This window comes from Cygnus olor, chromosome 2 (assembly GCF_009769625.2).
Source record: "Cygnus olor isolate bCygOlo1 chromosome 2, bCygOlo1.pri.v2, whole genome shotgun sequence".
Lineage (NCBI taxonomy): Eukaryota > Metazoa > Chordata > Aves > Anseriformes > Anatidae > Cygnus > Cygnus olor.
Genome location: NC_049170.1, coordinates 95,216,507 through 95,243,716, shown reverse-complemented (window position 1 = coordinate 95,243,716; position 27,210 = coordinate 95,216,507). Strand labels below are relative to the sequence as shown.

Sequence of the window (27,210 nt, the reverse complement as noted above, 5' to 3'; positions counted from 1 at the left end):
GCTCTGATTTAGACTAAACTGGTGGTATCCATTTCAAGAAATCTCCTGTGGAGGAACTTCTCTGCTGAGATGGCAGTTGCAGCTGTATGCAGGCAAATACTGCCCACTGCTTGCAGAGCTTCATGGCTGTTTTGCGGGGGTAGTAATGGAAGAGATCCCCCTGCACTAACATTTTCACCATCATTCATTTATAGCAAGCCACAAATAAAAGTGTTTTGAAAAGCAACTTCAAGCTTGAAATCTACCACCTGGCATTACATCCAAGAGACTTTGACTTCCCCTTGAAAAATATTATTCGGACCTACAGCCTAATGTAGGCTGCTTTATAACATTTGTTTTATGCCAGAAATGTGTCATCATTATCAAAAGTCAAATGTGGTAACATTGACCTGATGTTTTATTTTCTACCCCAAAAAGCATAGTTGCTCCCTATACTTTAAGCACTAGTTCACAAGTTTGGTATCTGATTAGCACGTGAAGATCCTGCTTCTTCAGGCATCACAATGAGCAACTGGCATTGAATATTAGTGAAAGCCTGCAAGCTGCTGATTATACCAGATATACCAAGAGTAGATAAAGCAGCTACTAGGGCAGAGCGCTTCTTACTATTAACGTCTTTCCTGAGTAACATCTCAAGGTCTTGCATCAGATCTTGGAAGAGAAAAGCTAATAAAATGGTTAATTTCTGGATAACATTAAGGATTAGGGTTATATTATTAACAACCAAGTACATGTGTCTCCCTGCCTAATGATTATACAGTTCTTTACCCTACCTATACTGCTTCAAACGGAATAAATTCTTCTGGCTTCAGGCTTTTTCAAGTTCCAGTAATACATCAGGTAAATCTCTTCCTCCTCAAAAGGAGGACTTTTTTTAGTGCTCTTTCCTTGCTCAGTGGGTTCTATGAACAGAAAAGAAACATTTTCAAATTGATCTGTGGCCCAGTAACTAGTGGCCTTACTGCATCTCTTTCCTTCAGAGAGCTGGTAGACTCCTTAAGTGCCATAGAGAAACTTAGAATTATAGAATGGTTTGGGCTGGAAGGGACTTTAAAGACCATCCAGTTCCACCATCCCCACCGTAGGCAGGGATGCCACCCACTAGGCCAGGTTGCTTAAAGCCCCATCCAACCTGGCCTTGAATACTTTGGGGTATCCACAGCCTTTCTAGGCAACCTGTTGCAGGGCCTCACCATCCTCATAGTGAAGAATTTCTTCCTTGTATCTAATCTAAACCCACCCTTTTAGTTTAAAGTTGTTACACCTTGTTCTGAGGCCTTACCTGATGAGGCCTTGAGGCCTTCTGCCCAGTGCCTGCCACTACTGGGAAATCTGCAGGACATGCCACAGCTGCATCTGGGCACGCTGGTACAAGGGATGGTGGCTACCTCACCAGATTCTGAAACCTAACTCTCAGCCCTCTATCTGGCTACCTGCTGCTCTTCTGCACACTGGTAGATGCTTGCACTTAACAGGTACTTTCTGGGTGAAAGAACCAGCAGTGATCTTACCAGGTCTGATCCCCCTTTCATGGAAACCCAGGGGCTTTACTAAGCTCTTTGTTTGTCTCTCCCTGTTTGCCTCAAATGGGACTAGCCTGGGGGTATCGTCAGACACAGCTCAGTAATTACCAATCCTCTTACATCAGGAAGGCTTCCTGCCAGCACACATTGGTCCCTCTGTCCAGCCTCCTAGCCATACCAAGAAGGGCAATGGACTTTCCTGGTCTTGAATTTCAAAGCCCCTTACTCTTCTCTACCTGGGCAGACATTTCCACCACACAATAGCCTGGGGTGCAAGCACTCAGTAGCCAAAGTATTGCACTTTTTCTGCTTCTCTTCCACGTGCACTTAGTTTCTATCACCTCAGTCATATCTTCACCTTCTTGCTATAAAGAATACACAAATTTTAAACCACCCCCAGTTAGTTTTCTTACTGCTTACACAAAAGCAATTCAAAAGGACTGAAGGGAACCCTATCCCTTAGGCCATGGCACTGTTCAGTTGGATTCCAGGCAAAACAGCAACAAATTACCAAGGACCTCAGACAGTTTTCTGAGAGTAGTTTTACTTACTGAGAGATAAAATGAATAGGAACTGGACTTCATAAATAATCAAGAGCACAGAGCTCTCTCCTCTCGCCACAGTGCACACAGATATTCAGAGGTCACCTTAAGTAGAGAACTGCTTTCAGTGAAAACAGCTTTTGCAGCTGTCCCCTACATAAACAGCCACCTGCCACTGGTGCATCATGCCAGAGGATGGGCGCACTGGAGTGTAAGATACGTATGGCTGGCCAAGTTAACATTCACTCATGTTAAATTCTACCACGATGTTTTTGGAGAATAACTTTCCTGAGCTGTACACTGGAGAATAAAGTTCACTCCCTGCACACCACAAGATAGTGTGAATGTGCAACAGTGATGATCACTGTCTGGGGAAGAAAGTGGTGAATGGTGGAACAAACATGGCAAGTGGAGGAAGGGATCAGAAGGAAGAAAATAGAGGAGAAAAAATGGGAGCTAGGTGGGAAAAGGAAATACATGACAAGGTGTAAAACATGACCTAGTGTGGGGAACTAACTGGTAGAAGGAATATCTGAGGAGAGAGACACAGCAAGGAAGTTAGAGAAAGATTGTGAGCCAGCCAGTGTGAAACGGGAAGTGGTAAAGAACTACGCAGAGAAACAGGAGCTGAGACACGTGGCATAGAGGAGAGCACTGAGTTGAAACTTGCTTGTGAGGGTTTGCTGCTAAAGCCCTACAAATGGAGCGACAAGCAGAGTGGAGGAGAACAAGCAGAAGAGCTCAGGATCAGGATGGAAGATCCCCCTCTAAAGATGATACAGAAGATACTGGCTACCTGTTGTTAGTAAATACCTACAAAACTGTGGTGAAGCCCCCTGCTCTCAGCATTGATACAACCAGAGGATGACCTTGCTACCACCAGTTCCATTTGCTTAAAGTGGCGGATGTACATGTGGGAGATTTGAGATGAACTAAGAAACTCACAAGACTGAGAATAGCCTGTCATTGTTAAGAATGACTGTCTACAGGCCATGGAGAAGGGAAGGAAATTGAGAGAAGCATTCTGTGAGCCAGAAAAAGGAACTGCAACTTCAGGAGTCCCGATTCCTATTTCCCATCTCACCTGTGTTTCCACATCTCATCTTAGTTTAGCCTCCTTCTATTCCCACACCCACAGTTCTTCCTGCTGTCCACTTTTTGTCATGGAACTACTACTTTCAGCCTTACTCATGGCCTCATTTGCCAACTGCTCTCTCTGATTCCAAGTCAAGTCCTCCTACCCCCTTCCACCAAATCAGTCTCCAGTTATCCCGCTTCTTTCACTTTAACTGTGCAGAGCTCCTAACTATTTCTTCCTCTGCTGCACATGCCCTGACTCATACCTGCTGTCCTACCTCTGTCCCGTATTTCTTCTGCCCTCTGTTACCTTGCCCCCCCCTTAACCTGGCTCCCATCAGACCTTCCACGCCTTTTTCCCAATTTCACTAATACTGTTTTGCCCATTTTCTGTGTATAGCCTTCCCTCTGCAGGCTTTGCAATTCTCTTCTGTCATTTCATATTTGCTTTTGTGGGTTTACATTGCTGTCAGGTTATCTACTCCATTCCTCCTCCTTCCTGCTCCCTGGATGCCAGCAGAGGGAGCAGTAATTGCACATCTCAGAGAGCACCACTGCTGTCAGGCCGGTGCTTGCTCTGTCACAGGTACTTGGAAGCATCACACCGTAAGCAGAGACATGAGAGCATCAAAATCCAGTGATGTGGTATCTTCACAGTGGACTCACTAGATTTTTTAGTGCTCAATAAGCAAAGTATAACTATAAAAAATGTAATCTCGTAAGAACTCTTTTCTTATGAATTGTACTTTTTTTTCTTTAGCCTTCTACCTCATAATACAAGAAAAAACAAATCTGTAAATGCCTTTTGGGTGTGAGCAAGTAACCCTGTAAATGAGACACTTCTCAGCCTATGAATGTAATCAAATTTGTGATAAGGAACTGGCTTAACTATGTTATCTTGCTATTAATTCATCTTCTGTATAGGTGTAGAGACACATGCTCAGCTTGGGCAGGAAGCTGAGCTGAGGGAGTGAAATGGGTTGGTGTGGCTTAACGTGCTTGACATACATCTGTCAGTATCGATACACTTTGGCTTTTATAATGCATGATTCGCTTCCATCCAGGACAGAAACTTTAGGCAAGTTAAGACAAACTACACAAACTAATAAATAATACCAAACAATAGTTCTACCACTTAAGGCAATAAACTTGCTGGCAGAAACAAATCTACTTCTGTTAAGAATTGAAACAGAGCGCTCAGACTGTTCTTTTTATTTCCTAACTTATAAAGCAATTTATATTAGAAGCTTCCTCCTCAATACAGACTTGTTTTCAGTCCTCAAGCTTTTTCATTTTTTAAAACAGGGCTCAGAAAGACAGCTGATAAACTGCTTATGTTCCACAGATCTCTGGTCCTTTTCCAAACCTGTTTTTCCTTTCTGAAACAAATGTTTGGATTAATTTCATAAAAACACAGTTAAGCCACTGAAACCATCACACAGTTATGTAGGGTCTTGTTCAAAGTACATATGTCTCTACCCCTCCCCACTAGGAGCATGCCAGATAGTCTAATCTGAGTCTGAAGCCAAAAACCAAGTATGTTATACACCACATGTCAAACTCCAAATACTAATTTTAGAAGGTGGTTATTAAAAGCCATGCAAAACAGCCATTGTAGATTGGCATTTGGTGCCCCATGGCATTTTTATCGTGGCGTTATGTGGAGGGCTTTATGGCTATCATATCTAACCACTTGCACAGAGTTTCAATGAGCACGGAGAAAGATACTAGCAAGCATTTTCAGCTTTATTACTTAAAAAGCAAGAAAGCAAAAAAACACATTAGAACGGATCCATACTCTCAAGGATTGTATTGTCTCAGCCCAGGAGGATGTTTCTGCAGATGAGAGTAGAGGAGAAGAAGATGCTTTTCCAAACCTCTTGTGCAGTTAGACAAGTACCAAGAAGAAGAGGCCAGTGACAGACACAGGCAGAATTAGGTGAGGTTTGCAGTGTTATTAAGGGCTTTGGTGACATGGACAGGCCAAACATCACAGATGTGCCAGTCTGTCCAAAGACCAGATGGAGATGAGGGAACACTGGCTTGTAAGCCTGATAACTGCACTGTTGTGCTATTAACCCCTGCTAATGAGCTCTGTGGAAAGGCATGACTAAGGTATTCATGAATTCCCTGGTCTGGAGAGAGACATCTTTAGAACTATGAATATCTGACCTCAGGATACATTGAAATTAAAAGCATCCAGTGGGAGAATCAAAATCAGATCTAAGATCATCTCACTGTGGCAATATATTCTCTTAGCCCTATTGCAATGCTTTTTACCATAGTTTTCACATTAAAACCATAGTATTAGCCAAAATGAACATTAAAAAAATGAATCTTACCTGATTTTGTCCCATCCCATGACATGGATATAGTATGACCCTGTGTCCAGTTACTTCATGTTCATTTGAAGGGTTATAATCAAAACAGAAGTTGACCATTCCTTTATTTTTCAGCTAATCAAAACAAAAGAATATATTAAAGTAAGGAAAACACACTGCAGTCACTTTACAGCCATGCTGCTAGACTGTGAGGTTTATATCCCAGAGCTGGTTCAAATGATTTAGAACGAACCAAATGGATCTGGTAGCAACACTTCTCTCAGACTAAAGCAAAATAAAACTGTTGGGACTGTCTTGACTTTGGGCATTGAGCCAGCCAGCCACGATGGCTTCCCTTAGGAAGGACACCATGTCAAATGAAGTGGGCAGGAATCACCTACCATTAAGCTATACTGAAACCCAGCTCCCTACTTTCAAATTATGTTGAAATCCAGCAAGCCTGCAATGCATACAGAACGAAAGAGTCTGCTGCGTCTTGAATTTCCACCACCCAGGATCTACTTCTTCAATTTGCTTATGAAAAGAAGACTACACCCTTTTCTCAGCTTTTCAAATAAGAGATGTAAAACAGATTTGTTCTAGAAAGTACACCAGTACCCTCTTGAGGTTGAACAGACAGTCAGATTTTAAAACCTGAAACCATGAAAACAGGTAAGATTTATCATTTGGAAGAGACACTAGATATGGCATTAGATGTTCTTTACTACTAGTGCTGATCTCTGACAAAAATAAGTACGTACATTTTACATAAATTTTAAAATATTAAGCTACATCATTTCAAAAAAAAATCAGGCTAATTAACAAGGATTCGCATTTAAGTATTCAGGAGCCAAAGGTAACTGAAATTAAGTGGAACAATGCCATAACAATTACAGAATCCTAGTATTAACCAATTAACCAAATTTAAAAAAAATAAAAAGGAACAAAAGTTTTGTAAACACACGTTCAACCTGAATGCCCCCATTACTGGGTGTAATTACATAACAGACAAAAAGAACAAGCAGAGCAAATCTCAGAAGTTACTTCAGCAGCTTGCAATTTCACTTCTCTTCACTGGTAGCCGTAATAATTATATCCTCTGTTCTTAGTGCAGAGAAAAAGCAAGACACAAAGGAATTGTGGAAGGCTAAATCCAACCAACTAAACCTCACAAGACCCAAGCACACCGCAGAACAAACCACAGAAGTAAGAAATTTAAACACTTGTGTTCTACATATATTTTTACTTTCCCAACATCGAATTTTATTACTACCTGATGTCTTCTTTCTACTGCTTTGTACCCACTCCCACTGACAAGCAGCCAGCTCCCAGCACTCGGTGTGCTTTGGCTGTGAGCCCAAGCCAGGAGGAACGAACATACTTAGGGCCAGGGAGAAAAGCCATGGTGCCTTGGTCCTACGGAGACAAGCTAGAGGCTCTTCCTCCTCCTCTCACCCTCTGCAGAAGGAGGCCTACGGGAAGGATTTCCACAACTGCCCACGAAGCTGCCATGTTATAGGACAGAGAGAAAGTAGCAGGAGGGTAGAGCAGGGAGAGCCACTTCTCCTGCACTGAGCAGTCTTCACCTCCTTTCCCCCTGCACGTCCTTCCCCCAGTCTTCCACCTCTTTTGGCAAACCTACTAATGTGTTAATGTATAAATTTGGCTAATGTATAAATGTAGAACTGCAGGCTGTGCCTTTTAATTCCTTTCTGAACATGTTATTGCTATACATTTGGTGCAATTTTTCATTAAAATTGTTGTTTCATCAAACGTCCAATTTTGGCATATTATAAAAAATTATTCAAATTTTTAGCATCCAAGTATACCAGAAGTGAAATAAATCCTCTGGTCATTCTTTCTACAGGCAATGCTGCTTGGTTTGATGGGAATACGATATACTATTGCACCTCAATTCTGAGCTGTCAAAAGAAGACACTTTTTTTTTTTTTTTTTTTTTTTTTTTTACCTTTGTAGCACTAGGCAAGAACTATATTTACCAAAACAAACAAACAAAACAGGAAAGAAAACTCTTTTACAGATGATTTTTTAAACACACACCATAGGACAGACAAAACAATAAGCTTCTGACATTTCTACATTCTATGTAAAAAAAATTCAACTTAAAGCCATACCCACTTAAAAATGATAATCATCTCTCTGAAAACATAAATCAGTTTCTGTTGTTGTCGGTGGCTGTCCTCCAGATCAGAGGGTCTCTCATTAGTATTTTTAGCAATGTATGACTTTGCTTGACAGTCTACTGACTCCAGGAGGAAGATGATCATAGCAAAGGACTTATCCTTGGTGCCTTTCCAGACAACCTGAAGCCTTTGCTATCACTCCAAGTGTGTGCCCTTCACTGTCATTACCTGGCATTTGCTCTAGCATGTGCCTTTTGTGGCCTGTAATTTTAAATAATTTATTTTAAAATGCCATGCACCACCAGAACTACCACAACTTGGGCACAAGAATGCTCTCCCATGCATGTTACATGATGCCCAACTACAAAAAAAAAAAAAACTGTATAAAAGACTACTAGCTTAAGCTCCACTTCAGATGGTTTAAAACTCATTCTGTACTCATATGATGCTACTCTCATTTGCTCTCTCATTTTCTTCTTTGAGGCATAAATACTTGTGATATATGCAGACATATTCCTAAACATACATGGTCCACATTTCTACCTGGTTCTTTTAGCTTATTTTATCAGACATTGGTAGATGTTCTTTCATACCCACACTTTATCAGGAAACCAAATAGATGTTTTAGACCTTATGTGTGGGGATAGCAGATGACCTGATAAATAGATAAACGACCTGACCTGAGATGGCAAAGATTTGAAAGTAATCAGATTTTCAAATCTGATTGCAGCACCATTTACGCTGAAAAATTAGTGGTCTGTTCCTAGGCAGAAAAAAGCCTAGGAGAACTTGTGAAAATAGTGTTTCCCTTGTTAAATGAGAATAGACAGTTTAAGTTCTTTTTACATACAGTAGTTCTATCAAAATAGTAATCGTCCATTCATTGCTGAAGCTATCTTTGTTCCAATATCCACTGTAAACAAGTCATGCAATAAGAACAAAATTTTCTCCATGACTTACCTCAATTCTTTTGCAGAATGCTGCATTAGAGAAACAGAAGCAAGAAAAATGTTGATCACCTTGCCATTAAAACACAGAGTTCAGTTTTAAAAAGTTCTGCCCATGCTGTGTTACTGGCTGTGCCTTTTCTCCACCTTTGTCTAGTGGTGAAACATTGCAGGTCTACTTTACAATGCCAATTATCTACTGTTCTGTTTGGAGGCTGGGACAGGTAATAAATAGCAACCACTGAGATAATCAGCTCAGACCTTTACCTTTTACTACTTGGAGAAACATAGTCTGTTTTTTCCTAATTTCTGGACACTTGCATATAGCTATAGAGATACAGATGACATTCTGTAAACAATTCTTTGCATTTTTTTCAAGATAAAATCAATTTCATATGATTGTAAGCACTGAATGAACAACAGATTTTTAACATTAAACCTTCATGATACTATTTGATAAACACAGCCAGCAGAGCACAGCCAACCTTCCTTTTCATCCACAGAATAGAAGAGAATCCTCTTTATTCCTCCACTGTGACACTGGTATTGATGCATTATTGGCATGGGCAGATAATATCCTGTGACACAATAAGACATGAAATTGTAGCAAGCCAACAACTTCATGGTACTGACCAAGCGTAAATTTTTACCTCAAAGGTAATTCCAGCAGTCACAGGGAACAATTTTATTGAGTGCATGCTATTTTCATATCACCTTTTTGGGAAAAAAAAAAAAAGTGTAATATCCTCAGATTCCTGTTAACTCCTGAACTGCATGTACAACATTGATGACTAAGATTGAATGAATTGATGATATGACACTGTTGTTGCAATTCAGCTGCTCACCTCAACAAGTGCAGATCTCTCTAGGAAGCTCAAGAATATACAAGCACATCTCAAGCTATGTTTTGTTCACTTGAAATTAGTATCAAACACTTGAATTTCTCCCACTTCCTTAAAGAAGTCTGTCTCAAGCTTTAAGAGACTGCACAGCTAACGAAGTGGTGGAAAAGCCCCTGGACCATGCAAAATCCTGCACGGGTATCCTATGTTGGGTATCAAATCTCAAGATCTAGTCAGTGGTAATATCTTAGGTACCAACTCAATCTCAAGTGGCAAATTCTACAAATTTTATTATAATGATGTTTTAGAGGTATAACCCCCAGGAGGCTGTTCTGGAGTCTGATACCTCTAAGAACTTGTAACACTGGACATGCAATACTTTTTTTGCTTATACATCTTGAGCTACATAGCTCAGATCCCTTCTTCTGAAAGCCTGTCCATATATACCACATTATTTAGGTAATTCATAACACGATCTCTAATTTCTTAGCAGAACAAAATTCTTCCTAGTTTTAAAGGCTGATGCTGTCTTCCTTCCTGATCTTTTTTAAGGTTATGTCTGGTCTTAATTAAAAGAAAATTATAATTAAGCATTTGGAAATTCATTGAACATCAGATGCTCTTGGGGAAGAATGTGGAAGTAAGCTATTAATAGAAAAAATCAAGTTTTTGGCCTCTCAGTTGACTCCGTTGGCCACAGACGTCTTTAAGGATAGGTGGTGAAGAGTCATGGACTAGATAGTTAGAATAGATATCTATTGGCTTAGTTGCTTCACATTCAGCCTGAATATTCCCTTGCTTTGTAGCTGTGCGCTTCCACTCACCACTAACAGTAAAAGGTCACAGCACTGCCCAGTCCCCCTATCTTCACATAACTGCACGATGCAGCAATGTCACAGTGCTGATATTAAACCTGAGATGGCTCAGAGCCCTTCCTAGAGGTGCCCACACCAGCCACTGCAAGCTGCAAAAACAAACAAACCACCAACAACAGAATCAAAGTCAAAAGGTTTAATTTCTGTCCTATGCAGAGCTCCGAAACTGCACATGCACTCCCATGGACTACTTATATACCTGTCCAAGGCTTTAAAATGGCTTAAAAAAGGCAGGTGGCTTGAGCCAAGGAAGGAGATGGACCATGACTATGCCTATAACCTGACAGCTGAGGTGTCCCACAAAGAAACACCCTGCACTCTCAGTGAGAGCTCTCGAAGTTTCTAGTGCGGTTTGCTTCACCATGCCACTGTGCTAAACACTGCTAGGAGCTCAGATGGGAAGCCGGATTGACTTCTCCAAATTTTCCTCACTCTTCAGTGAAAATAGTGAATAGGGACTTACAAGGTGCTCCTGCACAGATGCTATGCAAGAAAGGGTTTTGATCAAATGGAGTTTTGGTAAGATATTTTTAGGGAATTTGTCCTTATGGTTATTTTCTGTCTACTGTTGGTATCTCAAACAGCAATTAAAACTTTTTCCAAAATTTATTCTCATAACGACCTCTTTATGCTTAATGTTTGAGATAATATAAAAGGGGAAATTTTAAGTTTTGAACTTCACTGTTCCAGCTCTGGAACTTTAAAGAAAAATCTGACATATTAAAAAAAAAATCACAAACAAGAACACAAGTAATATTCATAGTACCCCTTCTCAAAGTATGATTCTGTTCAGAGTACCTAGTGAAATCACCATTGTGACATTCCAGATTCATTGTTGCTAAATGGTTTTTGCATGAAGCATAGTAATTTTATTAGTAAGACACCTTTCCCTATTTCTAGGCCTCAGGGAGTTCATAAGAAGGTAATCATGACTCGAGCAAAAATATCCAAAAATTTGTATGTTTAAATAAAAGTTGTAGGCAGCAAGCATTTTCAGACAGCCAATCCTGGTAGAGATAATAAAACTTTGTCAAGGTATCAAGAGAAAAACATTAGCACAAGTGTCTAACTGCCAGTGCAGGACACCGAGTTCCACTCAACAATTCTTGCATTTCTTTCATTACTTTGTGGCTGACAGATTTGTGGGTTTTGTGTGATTTGTGTGATTTGTGGGTAATCTTAGAAAGATTTTCAAATTCAGTGTAAAGATTTTCAAGGGAGGGAGAAATCCCCATATCCCTTGGCAATTTCTTTGAACAATTAAATAACCTCACGCTAAGCAGAGATGTTAACAAAGCCAACATTTTTAAACACCGTGTTTTTGTGAACCAAAAAAGCACTATACAACTAACACAGGAGTAAAGAACACGATCAATGATTCATTGAAGTTAGCAGATGGGACTCAGTATCCATAAATCAGTTGAATCAGTAGGTGTCATTTTTGTACTGTCACTTTTTTAGAGTATAACTGTACTTTAATCACATTTTAAATTCTTCCTGCCAGAAAATGGTGTATTCTCATTATGCTCACAACTAGATGACAGCATTTACGAATTGTTTTTAGAGAAATATATAGAGCACAGCTAAATTACCCCGTTGATACCTCCAGGAGCTCTGAACAAGAATTATTTTTTCAAGGTATTGTCCTAGACACCTTTCTTGAGGATGACACACACAGTTAATCATGAAAAGAACTGCACAAATCTCTTCCCTTCCCAAGAAGGGAGAAACTCTATCACCACCTCGAGTCCAGGCTTTCTTTTGGCAGGTGAAGGATGGAGTCAGAGTGGAGGTGCTGGGTAACGGAGGATACTACCCTTCCTACCACTGATCACATAGTTTTGCCAATTCATGTGCAAGCTCAGAGACAAGCGGAGCAGGGTGGCTGCTCTTTTAGAGGCTCCTCGTGGCTTTGCTGCATTGCTGCTGACCGATGCTCACCCAGAGGGAAATGTAGCTCCCTGGGGAAAACTGTGCCATTTCCCTATGAGAATCTTTTTCATTCAACAGGTAACAAAGCTATTAGGAACCACATCTCCCCGCGTCTTCTCTATCTGTTTCGTATGCACACAGTGATCAGTCTTCTTCCCTCCTCCAAAGAAGACCCAGCAGAAACTGAGTAACTGGAGTGCAGACAACAGCAAGCCAGGGCTGTTGTGATACTGTCTGGATGCAATGAAGCAGTGCTGGAATGCAGCTTAGCTAGATTTGTAGAGTGACTGAGATACGACAAAAGTACCTAAAAGTCAATGGGACATGTGTAATCAGGGAGGTATGTTATACATCTTTGCCAGGCAGAAAGGTGCAGCCTCATCTTCCTGATATGACAATGCAGCAGGTATATGATGATTTTTTAGAGGTATTTGCTTCATTATCTGTCTTTATCCCTTCCAACTGAGATTACAGTAACATGATATATATATACATGAAGCTACAGTTTATAGTTATTTGTAAGTTGCAATTAGCATAGAAACTTGTTGTCTCTTAAAAAAGGAGAAGATTCTTATACTGAGCCAATGAAAATTGCTTATGAACGAATGCTGGTCAAAAGTGACCTCCAGATTAAAAATTGACACGTTGGTTTTGATATAGAGTTCTGTATGATTGGTCATCAATTTTAATCAGATAAAATGTACAAATACATGTGTCAAAGCACACTGTTTCTATTTTCTAATTGAAAAATTGAACAAAATACTTCAGTGCTTTTTTTTGTTGTTGTTGTTATGCAACATTTCAAGAAATTAAAAAGTCATCCTTTGCTTGGTTTAACACTCTCAAGATGTCATTTTGAAGGTGTATCTCATGGCAACGTTACCAGTTCTCCCACCCTTTCACAGGACTCCTTTATAAATAGTATCCCTCCACATAAAGATTCTGATAGAAACCACATTTTGAAGTCTACCAATTCTAACTAAATTCTATCAAAATTCCAAACTGGTTTTGGCATAAAAATACCTTCGTAGTGAGTTAGCAGGAGAGCTCAGGGAACTGCGAGGAAGCCCGTTCCCAGCCACCACATACCATGCCGAAGAAGCCTGGTCTGTCCTCAGGTACGTGAAGCTCTGGGTATACGTTCTCCAAGAACCATTTGAAGTCCTTACATTTCAGCTTCTCTCGAAGGAGTCTCCTCTCCGTCACATCTCCATATGGTTCCTGAAAGAAAAAAAAAAAAAAGAACAGATGCTCCCTTTTAAATTATCTGTATACATTATTAGGAACCGTATGCTAAAGTGATAAGTAGGATTTTTAACCAGGAAAAATCCCCATGTTTGGGTGCTGCACTTGATTTCATTATCCTTCCATTTGTAAAATGTTGACAAAAAAGGAATTGAATTGGAATGGTACACACAGAATTTTAAAACGTTCTAGAAGACAGTCAGCCTGAGAAAACTCCAGAATATCCGCAAGTGAGGAAGTCCTTGAATACAGATTGCTGAAACTGAGAAAGTGTAGTGAAAAATACACTTCTTTTAGCTGGATAATTGAAAATCTCAAAAGCAGTGAATGAATTTTGAGAATTTTAAATTATTCCATCATCCATTTGTAAATTACCTATAAAAACGTTTTTCCACTTAACTGATGAAATTTGTAAAATCTGCCAAGGTTTCCTTTGAAATTCATGTGGGTATTTTTTGGGTGGAGAAGTGTGAAATCTTAAATCTTCAGAGAAAAGCCTTCAATGTAGACTTTCTCCTGTCTATGGATGGGAGCACAGTTCACATCTTTTCATGCCTATCTTCCAAATCTATCTTTATATTGACTAGGGACTTCAGACACTCAGGCATGATTTACTGTTTGCAGTCTCCAGATTCTTGCAGGTCACTTGACACACTCTTTTATCACACCAATAATATATTTGCTTTTCTCAAAACTGTGGAAATATCACTGAAAACACAAAGCAGATGTAAAACAGAGGCAGAGATGCCTGCTTGAATAAACAAACAGCATGACATATTAGCTCCAAGGTCTGAACATTAATCTTAAAGCAAAACTTCACAGAACCAAATTCCGCAGCCTTAGCATCAATCATTTTTCCATTATACCGTGGAACTGCATGTTTGGGTTAGATGAAGTAAAAGTTTCTGAATTCAGCTACTGAAGCCTATGGTGCACAGAATACTATGGAAACCACAACGCATTGGTGGCAGCTTTGCTGCATGAAAAAAAATGCAAGAGTCTCAGCTTACAGCCACCATGTTACAAGCAAGCCAACATGCGAAGCTTATGTTACTAGCACGCAAATAACCTTTAAAGTTCTGTCATGACAGGCATCAGCCGCCCAGAACTTAAAAAGAAAAACTGCCAGCATGTATTGCTGTTTCCTCTTTGCATATGACACACGCAGAATCAGGCTAGTGTTGCCTGTGAACTCCCAAAGTCTTTGGATAGACAAAAAACATACTTCTCTCAAAGTCAGACTCCAAGGATAAAACCTAAATGCAGTTTATGACGTTAAATTAAAACAATTATTACTAACACATGGACTATAATAACCTAATTGCCCAGTTTAATCTTAAGGAACATGAGGTGGAAGCTAAACAAATTCTGCTTCCCCAGTCTCCTCCAGCACTTCTTTTAAAAACATGGTGATTTGAAGAATATTCTTGTCACAGGCATTTCTACCGGGATATGGGACACTCGCACATGTTAGGAACTCACTGTGTCACCTCTCATTTCTGATCAGGTGTAGTCAGAGGCGGGTGTCCAGCAGCCTGTGCTGCACAGCTTGGTTCTGCCTTCCAGTCTACAGGCCCATCCTTATAAATACAAGCGAGCTACCGATTTGCACACTCCTTTACTGTTCTGACCTGCTCAAATTTCACACTATTTATCTTCTGAAATATCTTGCTAACCAATTAACATATTTTCTTCTTCACTGACAATAAAAATATTAACTTGAAAAAAACAAGAACTAACAGAACAGACAGTACAAACACTCCAATAAAATTATTTTCATCTGAGTTCCCAGAATTGATTTTCATCAATTTAATGTTTTCAATATTGATTTTCTTTTATTTTTGTTTGTTTATTTAAATTGAACATTGTGCAACAGTAAATCAAACTTGGGAAAATCCATTTTGTTTTTATATAAACACAAAGTTTCACCATTAACACAAGACTGGTGATCTTACTAAATATAATTACCAAGCTGGTCACTTAAAGATCTACGGTCCATTGAACTGTGTTGACTAACATGCATTAATTGTTTCTGTTCTGTAATTTATTATTATTGTTATTTTTAATCGATACAATCCTGGATCACCAGATCACCTGTTTCACAGAAGCACACATTTCAAGATAAGCAATTGACCCAAGAAAGGAAGAACTGTTTAACTTTATTCTTTCATTTATTTATTCATTCACCCATTATTGTCACAAGCTTAGCTGCCTTCCCAACTTACCAAATTTCTAATTTTCCCAAGAAATTAAAAATATATATACATTTATACATTTTTATATTTATATATACATTTATTAACTGTTTGGGAAAATGTTTCAGAAGAAATAAAAAAATATTAAAAAGCCCTTCACATTAAACATTAGTTAAATTATCAGCTATTTCATTGAAAAGAAATTCAACTCTAATTCCAAGAACAATGGATTTAACTCACCAGGCGAGCGTGTGGGTTTCGATGGTAATAAAGCTCTTTATATTCATCCATCCACACTTCAGCTGCACGTACGCTGTTCGCCAAAGCCTTAGACCGTGAGTAGGGAGCTTGTTTGGGGAAAACGTGGCCTACGTGTGAGCATGGGTGGATCTCAAGACTTCCTCCACACTGCCATATCTGAACAAAGAATATAGATTGTGCACCATTAATTTGAGTCTTCGCACGCACAAGGATATAGGGACAGCAAACCCTTGCAAGGATAACACTTTCCCCAAGAATATCACAGCGTATTATGAGCAATGCATGCAATAATTTTGTGTCTCATCTAGCAAATAAGGTGGATTAAGTTACTTCCTCATGAACTCAGAGCAAATCGCAGGGAGTAACAAGGTGATAACCCCATTTCTGGTTTTATCAGGTGTGCAATTATCCCTTTCTTAGTTTTATTTTCTCTGAATGCACAATAAGAAACGGTCCACAATATTTCTACAGGCCTAAATGTGGTCTACTATTCAAGTTATACAGGCATTATTAACAAAAGAGCTGTATTTCTAGTCCAAATTAATCATATGAATAGCCTCCTCAGAAAGAAACCGATGACAGTTACCAGAAATCTAACCTTTCTTTGCCTGTATTCTACTGGCAAGCTGACTTGTCAAAACCTGTAAGCTTGTCATGCTGGAATATGATTATTTGTGCTCCCATTTGTATATTCACCATATGAGAATAGAGGTATGGGTGCCTAGTCATAAAATGTGACTAACCTTTTTAATAGGAAAACTGGAACAGGAACCCAAGACACGACACACAAACAAACAAATTCTGTAACTGACCCACAGTGGGCCAACCAGTATCAGTGGAGAAAAGCCCTCCCCTGTCTAAGTAAACCAGTATTTCTACTTATTGTTGAGGGAAGTACATGAGGCTTAATGGGGAACTGGCAGAACTCAGGGCTCTGGCTCCCCAGGCCAGGAAATGTACACCTCAGGAGGTAGAGCCAAGTGCCAAGCATGGACATGAGCCTCAGCACTCTGTACAAATTTCCATAATTATACTCCCTGCCCTTGAAAACTGTGGCCAACGCTTCTTAACAGACCTTTTGCAGTCCAACCCCATGGCCACATCCCTACCATCGGTTCAGATGTCCAGCTTGAGGTAACGGAAAGAAAAACACAGCCAGGTGCCTGCCATGTAATGCTGCGCATCAGCACAACGTGGCAGGCTCCCGGTTTCTGAAGGGTGCCTGAAACATGGTTCCTGAGATTTAGTCAGGTGGGAGGAAAGGGAAGACACGTTGCTGCACTTGGACAACCTTCAGGCTATCACCAACGGCTCCCACAGACTTTCTTTAGAAGCTTTTTGCAAGCTGGCACTCCAGTGAGCTAATTCTCCTCGCTTATTCAACCACATGTAGGTGGCAACTCATCTTTCCCAAGTAAATGGAGGACAAGGGAAATTGGCTAAGAATTGTTTAAGGGGTAGAGAGGCTTGCTGCCTGATGACCCCTTTGTATGACGCATACATATTTAATTACCTTTTATGGAAATGAACACAGCAGGCGGGAAAACCATGAAGCAGAAAATGAAACCTTGGTTCTTAACGATCTTAACAGATCAGTGGTAGGCCTTCCCCCAGCTCCCTCCCAGAACTTTTAGGGATCCAGTAGTCACTACAGATGAAGGCCTCCAGCACACACAAGACAGATGTTGCCTTCAGATGGCTAATTTCTTTCTTAAGTTACTTGTGATTTCTCTCAAATATCTTAATTTAGAGATCATTGAATGTTGTCTCAGTTCCGCTGGTTTGGTTTTGGATAATGATGTTAGACTGACAAACACTTCTATGAGTGGCACAATACTGTGCTTACTGACAAAATTTAAGCCCTCTAATACATACGTTTACTTTTAACGCAACTTAAAGGATTTCTTAAAGGTAGAGGTAATTCATTGCACAACTGTGCAGAGCACTGGACAATCTTCACTTCCTGGATTTAAACTGATTTCTTGGCTTTCACAGGAGGTTTCTCTGTTTTTTTTTTCTCATATGGGAAAGAGATATGGTCTTCTTTTGAACAGAAAAATGATTAAAGGAGTTACACAGCAAACTTACAGTTCCATACTGATCTCTTCTTAAACAACTTCCATTTTTACAAATATAAGTTACTGCTATTTCAAAAGCCACTAGAAAACCAGCCAACCACTTTCACTTTAGGACCTCCCTTGTTGAGATTTCTGTTTCAAAACAACAGCTATCTTACATTATAATTTTTACATCCAAAATTACAGTTTTTTAAAACTGAAATTTATCAGACAAAAATTTTGTCAGCAAATATTAAGGTCCATTAAATTTATTAAAGTCTATCAATTTCCATATTCGTTTTATTCCATATAAGTATTTTTTCATTGATGATTTGTGTTTTGATCAGTCTGTTTTCAAAAAGAACGTGTGAGCAATGGACCATAAAGTCTACTGAAGCAAAAGTGTGGAGTTATAAAAAGATGCACTTTCTTCAACTCTTCCATGAGAAAGTCTGATTTAAATGGAGTAAAGCAGCCCCACTCTATTTATTAAATTGCTGCCAAAATGAGAATTCCACAACATCTGAATTTTCAGTAATTAAAATTCTGAATTTCCCTAAGAAAATAACTGTAGGTTGCTAAGCAGTGCTCATTAAATTCTTCTTCCTTCATTAAAAAGGTTTAAAAGTTCTTGTCTTCCTATTACAAAAAATGAGATATATTTCAGCTGATTCTTCAAAAGATTTATTTATTTTAAAAGAAAGCATATTTTGACTTCTATCTAGAATCAGGTACAAATGGAGAGTTGAAAGTAAATCAAGGAATTCAACAGAGACACCAAATTTGATCACTAAACGCTAAATAAATGACTCTGTGGAAGCTTCTCCCCTGAAACTATTTCCACGTCCTGTAATAGAGAGGCACGTTAGATGTCATTTATACTTTGCCTGCTCGTGTGCATGCAAATATGTTTCTCCACTAGGTCTGTCTGGCTAGCAGCTCTGATTATAAAAGCATACCTTTTTTTTCCCGACTACAAGAAAAAAACAAGGTGACATTGGTTTTACTTTCACTTTCATCTTGATGTACACAGGCTATAAACATCTTTTCTTTTCTTTACAGGGATGAATGCTTGCATTAGGGAAGAATAACAATAACACCACAGCTCTCACCTTGGGATCCCTGTCCCTGCCAAGCTCCTTGGAGAAGTGACCCAATTGCTGGGTCAACAAATGCTAAATAAGAAAAGCAAGTTGGTGTCAAGAAAGTAGTTTGCCCTATGAGCTACATTCTCTGTGGTAGCATTTTAGAACTCTCCAGAAAGAAAGAAAGAAAAAAAAAGATGGTACATCCTGAAGAAAGACAGGGGGGATGCAGCCTGTCCCCCATGCAAGCTACTGCTATTGCAGAAGAAATTTCCACACTGTGAAACAATACAAAAAGATTAGAGAAGAGCCCAGTCAGTTGGAGTTGCAGCAGGACCAACAGACAAGGAAATTATAAAGAAAAAAAAAAAAAAAAAGGATTTAGCAGTAAGTAATTTTGCCTTTTTGAATATATGCATTTTTCCTTTGTGCTGTGATGGTGGGTGAAAGGACAGATCACAGACATACCAGCCTTCCCCAGAAGAAAACTTCCCTGCTAGTGGTGCTGCAGGGTAAAAAAAAAAAAAAGAAATAAAAAATCTGCAACCAGATCAATTGGCGAAGGAGATGAGAGGGCACTGCTTTGCATCCCTTGGGAAGAGGAGCTTCAGTGCCCATTATGCCCATGAAGTAAAATTTTATCTAGCCAAATAGCTTAATGCTATCCCAAATCAAGGTGCATTGACTCAATTCTGCATTCAGTACACCGCCTCAATCTCTCTTAGTCATAAGCTTTCAGCCAAAGCTTTGTCCTTATTGCACCTCTCAAAACCACAAAGAACTTCTTCAGCTTAGAATAAATGAAGTAAGAGAAAGAGGAGGCTTGAGAACAAGTCCCTTCTTGTCCCCAGGAGGGGGTGGTGTCTTCAGAGACAAGAAGAAGAATGAATTAGTTTACAGTGAGTTTCAGGTCCGGTAGGTCCAGAAACCACACAGATGAGGATTAGCACTGATTTATCCCTCTTGACCTTCTTCAGCACTGTGAGCAGCAAGAAGAGCACACAAAGAACATTTTCCTAGTGCTCTGCTCCCTTCCACAAACAGCCTCACTGCAGGAGGCACGCACAGGGGGGCTTGAAATAAAACAGAGGAAAGCGTGTCACCTGCTGTTTGGTTCCAAATGCCTACGTCTTTCTGGCAATCTGCACTGGTGAAATCAACGTGCCCAGGTGTATTTGCTGGCCCTTGGAGCAGCTGCCATGGCACGGTCGACCATGCCAAACTGTCTGTCCCCAGTTTGACAGCCACTCAGTCCATCTGCAGCCTGCAGGGAGCTGGACCAGCCCCTGAGAAGAAAACCTTTCCCTGGGTCAAAGAGGCAAAGCCACTGCTCAGTCACACTTTTGCGTCACACAGGGTCAAATGCCTGTTTTGGGGAAGTAGCAACATAAAAACAGAGACCCCTGCAAGAGCCCAGCAGAGGTCAATGGCAATAGCTTGGATTGACAGCAGCAGACAGACCAGGGCCAGTCCCTGTAATATAGGGCAGGGGCTGGGCCTGTCCTCCTGTCTGCAAACCTCAGTTTCCTAAAAAGTGAGGTGTGAAGAGCAGAGAGTGAAGAACTGCATGCAGACGGCCATCTTCCAGGCTTTCTACAAGGAGCTGGTGCTGGCCTGCAAGCCCCACAGCTCCAAAACCCAACTCAGAGAAGAAAATCACTGTCATCTGGGGCAGTGCTACCCCTAGTTCCTACCGGTCAGAAGGCAACCATTTCAGGGCCACCAAATCTGTGGCAGTCAGGATCCCAGCAGACATTTCACCACCACGAAGCAGATCCTGTAACGCCCATTTCTGCCAACTGTGGTTGTTGCTTCCAAGCTTGTTGCTTTGGGAGAGGTGCAAATTTCTGCTGAGAGGCAGTGGATACCGTACTGTTTTCAAAACCAGCATCCTCTCCACCTCACCGGTGCTTGGTCTGGTTGTGCATGTACTAGCAGACACAAACAATTGCTTCCAAGAGCCAGTCTTGCTCAAGAGATGTGCACGCCTACTGTGATTGCTACTGTGATGCTGCACGTTTGCAGCAGACGGTGTCTTGCTCTCTGAGGCAGCTGGCTGCTAAGTCTCCAATCTCTCCTTAGTTGTCTGCTGCAACGCTGTCACAGCTGAACAAGGAAGAGACGCACCACCAGGCATGTACATTGCCCTAGGAGGGCAAGCATCTCTCCCCAGAAATGCACGACTACCGCATCGCCATCACCCCTTCCTCGTCCCTCATAAGCAAGAAAAACAATTCTCACTCACCAAAGAGAGCTGGGATTGGCATCCACAAGCAGGCTGCTGTCCAGCTTAACCTACCTTGGGTTGTGAGTGATGGAGCCCCCTCCTACACCACATGAAATGTCTTACCCTAGCTAAGACTGCCTTTTCACAGTGACAAGCACCATCAATTCTTTGGGGCCACAAATATGAACCCAATCCACTGCTGCTTGCGGCTTCCTGAGAAGCCTTGCAAAAGGAGGCACAAAAAACATTTCATCAAGAGCTATTTTGTAGCTCCTGACCCTGTGACTGAGTGATTATCCTAAAGAGAAGTGCCTTCCTGTGGAAAGAAGAGACTACTGTTATGCACACATCAATGCAGGTTGCACCAGAACTGCAGCCAGATGGGAGATGCCTGCTTCAGAAGCTCACAGACCTCACGGAGGTGGGTAAGCTGCTCTGAGCCTCAGGCTGAGGCCCCCTGAATTTGCTAAGACGAGTGAGCTGTGAGGTTGGACTTTGGTGCCAGAGAAACTTATCTCTACATGAGATAGGAGGCAGTCAGGACTTCAGATCAAACAACTGAGAATTCCTCCTGCAGAAAGAAACCATATCATTTCTGGGTCAGTGCTTATTGTCCTCCTTAGCCCTTTTCTTCCCTAATTTTTGTGCCCTCTTTGCTCGGATTTCTGCAGTACAGGAGACAGGCACAGCAGCCACAAAGACGGCACATTTCTTCTATTAACAGGCAGACATCTAAAGCAAGGTATTCTGCTGATGCTTCCTTCCTCGTGAGAGTGTTTTTTTAACATAAAAATACTATTTATCCCTGAAAGCTGCTCTCACCTAGTAAAAACAAAACCAAACCACCGATCCCCACCCCCTGCAATCCAGCGACAGACAAAAATGCAAATATGACCATAACATGTATCTAATGAGGAACAGAAAAAAACAAAAAGGGAAGGCATGGATGGTAAATTGTGAACTCCCTGCAAGTCAAAAATGCAACTGTGGGGTACATTTTAAAGCACCACTGTATTACTTCAACACACTAAGGGTGATGTGGGACAAACCAGGAGCAGGCAGTGCTCAGTGGGAATCAGCAGTAGTAACACGTAACAGCAAAGCTGAGGAGGACACGACTGCTTTACTCCTCAGCCTGGTCTGGCTCAGACCTCTCTCTTCCTCTGCCCTAAGTCCTTTCCATTCCAGCACAGCTATGTGTCTGCTTCCTGCCTGAGCCCAGGTCCACCCTCTGGTGGGGTACCTCACTACACTTCCTGGAGATTTTCCCCTTGTGTTTCGTAACCTTTATACAAACTTTTCCTGACATGAAACAGAATAAAGCCTTTAAGAAACACAGGCTAGCTCATCCTGTCCCACTGATAACATCCATCAGCTGCTGTCTGTTCTCTCTATCAACTGCTACAGAGCACTCCAGAGTCAATTACAAACATGTCTTTCCAGCTATCCGCTTCAAGCCACAGAATGTAAACTTCATATTCTAATATCATACAGCTGCTTATATTTTATACTGACATTCAGAACATCTCTTTGAGTAAAAGGATGTGAAGAAACAAGTAAGAAACATATTTTTATGCTTATGAAAAAAAAACATTCAATAGAACCACCTACCCTAAATGAGAACTCAAGGTTTTCTCCTCCCCAGACTTCCATTCCTGTGTCGTATGAACCAAGATAATCAAAATACTTCTTGCTCACAGAAAACAATCCTCCTGCCATGGTTGGAGACCTATAAGAGAGAACAGTAACTCTGGATTGAATTAAAAGAAAAAAATATAAATTAAAGAACCAATGCAATGGATTATAAATACATTTTTACTTTCCATTTTCTCAGTCTTCTGAACACAAAGTAACAGTCAGCCATTAATCAGTTAGGTACTACACTGTTAGGCCATTTGAATTTAACTTTTTACTAATAAAACTGTATCATAAACGAGCTCCAGAATGTATTAAAATAAAAATAACAATGAAATGACAGAAGATAAAAATTATGTTGATAAATTTTTGCACTTACAGCATCTTTGAAACTGCCCATAAATGACTAGCCTCTTACTTTCAAAACACAGACCATAAGCAGAACTATTTTAGTCAGTTCTGAAATTCCAAGTGCAATATACATCTGTATTTTCCTTAAGTGGTAAGCAAACACAGATCTGTGCGTTAACAATTAATAACGACATTCCATTAATATCAAGCAGGAAAGCTCTCAGACATCAGCAGAGCAGAATTAAATAAACATAGCCTCTGGAGAGATTTTTTCTTTCTAAGAAGACCTACCCTCCTGTATTTTTTGTTAGTTTGTTTGTTTACTATTTTTGACAAACAATCAGGGGCCAAGATTGGAACCACACTGATGGGGCATGCTAAAAGGGCACAAGGCCCTGAGCCACAGCATAGTTAAGGGATGTTCTTTCAGTAGGGTAGCGTGTGCTTGTGTATATAAAATTGAGTATGTTCAATTTTGCTCCTAATTGTTTACAGTCTAAGCAAATGACCCTTTTTAAAGTGCCAACCAAATAATGCAGGTTGGAAATAAATTCAGCTGACACTTATGAAATTTACTAAATTGCTATTGATATACAAATTAACGAATGCTAGGTGTAGCGATCAGTTATTCTTAATATGTCAAAACTAATTTTACCAGCCATCTTTTTGAAGCAACACAGTCTTATACTGTCATACGTTGTTTCAAAGAACGGAAAGAGATAAGGTGAGACAGAAGGGAAAAAATATAAACATTCAAGCTCTTCTGTCTCACTCCAAATCTAGTCTTTCCAAACATAACTGTCAGTGATATCAGCCTCTCAGCACTGCTGCTTTCTCCAGATTACTGTACCACTTGCAGAGCTCGGTCCTCAGTCTACCTTGAAGCTTTATCCCTCATCATTTTCCCCTTGGCATTCCAAAAACAATTCCTTCTTGTGGAGAAGAAAAGCATCATGTTTAAGCTAGCAGCTTTAAAAGTTTTGACTCTATTTTGAAACTTTTTTTGGAGTATGTGAACTAATATATGCTGAGAAGGGCTAATTTACTGCCTCACTTTTCCCATTAAAAAAAAAAAAAAAAGCAAGCTTCTTTTCTCTACGCTGAGGATAAATTCATTAATATTTGTGAAGTACTGGGTATTATTATCATGATAAGCGACCTAAAAAAGACGGGCAAGAATGAATCATTCTGTATTTGTTGTAGGCTATAAGATGACAGATTATAAATAAAAGCAAGGACTAACAAAATCGTGACGTTAAAAGTGCAGAACAGCTGCTTCATTTCTCACAATGCACTGCTGAAACACAGCAACTTCCAAGTGGAGTGCAGCATGCTCTCAGCTCTCAGGATTCTGTCTACAGTGCCCATCTTCCAGATGCATCCTTTGCAGACTTACCCCACCTCTCCTAAAATACAGTATGTATGTACAGTAACACCTACAGATAGCAACTCTTGCAAACATAATTAAAAGCCTCTATATGAATACATTCACATGAACTCCTCAGTTAGTCCCTCAGAAACTACGGTGGGTAGACTACACCATTTCAACCGAAATGAGGAACTTGCAAACAGGTTCACCTTTGAAAACAGACCAAGGAACCACCACTATTGCTACAGCACAGATAGTCTTCTGAATGACTTCCGCTCTCTAGTTGCTTCATGTTTTTTTCCCCTTTTTCACTGTTGACCATGACACACTTTTTACAACATGGATCTCTTCGTTTTGCATAAAGGACATCCTTCTTTATTAATTAAGAAGTTACAACTTTTCCTTGCGCTGGTAAGTGTCTGGCAGTTTGTCTGAAGAAGTGACTACTTGTGCAATAAGGATTCCACACAAAAGATTACATGGGAATTTGATTTTTTAGAGCAGTAGTTTTTCCAGCAGCATGGTGCTTTTTCTGGAGCTACTTCAGAAAATAGGGAACCAAACAAAATATGTAATGTAACTGTAAGTGGTAAGCACTCATTTATTACATATTTTGTCAGCACCTGACATTTCCAACTCAAGTCAAAAGCACTCACAACATTGACATTTTAAGAACAGGATGCATAAAAATTAACCTGATCATATCGATCTTGGACTTTCTTCGTTTCTGTTCTCTTTCAGGGGTACTATGCCAAGTGAAGACCAGCCTCCAGTCAAATCCACCAATCTGTGGCTCACCAGCATTTCCCAAGTACTCAAATGTATTCCAGTCAATAACATCAATAACAGGGCAGACAACAGCCGATTCTTCTTCCGCAATCCTAAGATGTTTTTAAAATAAGAGAAAGGTGACTTCTATTAGAAACTTCTCTCAAAAACAGAACTGTCAAGAAAAGAAAACAATGGTGAATACCAAACACAAAATTTTGCCCTGTTTCAACTCATGCTGCAATACAAGCAAAAAGCAGCTACAAGAATAATCACCAATTTTTTGTTGAGGATGCATCAGGAGGATGCACCAGGATGGACTCAGCTGCAGGCATCTGGCAAGCAGCGTTCTTCCTGGACAGTGGAAGTGAGAGATACGTCAGCTGGCTTGAGATAAGAGGTTCTGCATCTGGCTCAGCTGTCATATCTAGCATCACATTCTCAACAAAAAACATCTATTTTGTTTTGTACAGGTAGCTGCTTCTGAAATGTTAAGAGAGAAGAGGATCTAAGTGGGACTCCTGGATTTTCTCAAAGGCAAAACTGTGTCATCTTTCAGCATGGCCATTATCATTCTCCAGGGACAAATAAGGTGTCTAGGGTCTATGACCCTCAAAGTCACAGTTGTTCTTATAAATGTGATCATCTTCAAAAGGTTACACTAAACACTACTACAGTAATTCAAAAAGATGCCATGAGCTTAAAACAAAAAAAAACCACGAGATGTTTCCATGTGGGAATTAGATCACCAAGGAGGCCTCAAGAAACCCTACCACCACAGGAAGTTAAAAGGACAAACAAGATAGTCCTGCAGATAACATCACTATCAGCAAGTGTGATCTAAAGAAAGTTAAGATCCTTATCAGTACTAAGAACACATCAGAGCTGAGGACATCCCTTGCAAGCCTACTTCTGCAAGGAGATAAACTTCCTCCCATGTCTCAATGCCATGCAGGGTTTTCTGGATTCCTTTCCAAAAGTATTTGCCCTCACAAAAGATAGTGGGACGCTTTGCCTTAATTTCTTGAAAAGCCTCTCCTAATACCACAAGAGATCAACTTCAAGCATGCAAGCTGAAGCTAAGGCTTTTCTCCTAAATCCCTCTTCAGCAGTCTTTTCCATGCTAGTCTTAGACATCTCTGGTTAGTTCAATGAAAAAGTAGCTTGCTTGACTTTGGGACTTGCTTAGCCCTGCATCTGCTGATTTGCATGTTCTTCTGTTTTTCTTCTTTGGGAGAAGAAAAAAAAAAAAAAGAACATGCTCTATGGCCATACAAGATCTGATGTATCTATCATTCAAGGAGAGTTGGTTCCTCATGGGATTATAAGGCTTAAAACCCACAGGCTGAACAAGGGGCTCCGGCCCTGTTGCACTCAACTCTCTGAAATTAGAGCATCTTGTGGTGGTTAAATACAGAGGAGAATAGAAGTGGCTCCAAAAAAGTATTGTGTGAGCTGAGAAAGACTGCCTTAAATATGAAACGGTCCCTTCTTGTTGCCACAGGGTAAACGCAACACAGCTGTTTTCTTCTCTAAAATCCTACACTGAAGTCCTATTTGGCAGAGTCCACAAAAGGGCTTATACAAATATTGCTGTCTCCTGTCTCACTTGCATAAAGGTTATGCACAAAGCAAGGAGAAGGTTACAAACACAGAGAGAAAAGAAATCCCTATCAAATGGAAAAAAGCCTTGTTGTTCTTGAAAAGGAGTAAAAAATAAATATTTGGCACATGATTGCAGTCATCTGGTAAGTGAAAAACTATAACTTTTCCTGTAAATTAAGATGTAACTAGCTGGTACAATGCACAAACAG

The 27,210-nt window shown here is 40.2% G+C and overlaps 1 protein-coding gene across 1 annotated transcript in view; it reads right to left on the bottom strand.

Moving 5' to 3' along the window:
• GALNT12 (polypeptide N-acetylgalactosaminyltransferase 12) overlaps window positions 1–27,210 on the bottom strand; it is a 50,577-nt gene that overhangs the window by 7,640 nt on the left and 15,727 nt on the right. The window contains exons 4-8 of the mRNA XM_040549352.1: window positions 25,324–25,509; window positions 22,885–23,002; window positions 15,884–16,060; window positions 13,293–13,424; window positions 5,485–5,598 (exon numbers count right to left, since the gene is read on the bottom strand). Coding sequence (XP_040405286.1) covers window positions 5,485–5,598; window positions 13,293–13,424; window positions 15,884–16,060; window positions 22,885–23,002; window positions 25,324–25,509 — 727 coding nt within the window. The remainder of the gene's footprint in view (window positions 1–5,484; window positions 5,599–13,292; window positions 13,425–15,883; window positions 16,061–22,884; window positions 23,003–25,323; window positions 25,510–27,210) is intronic.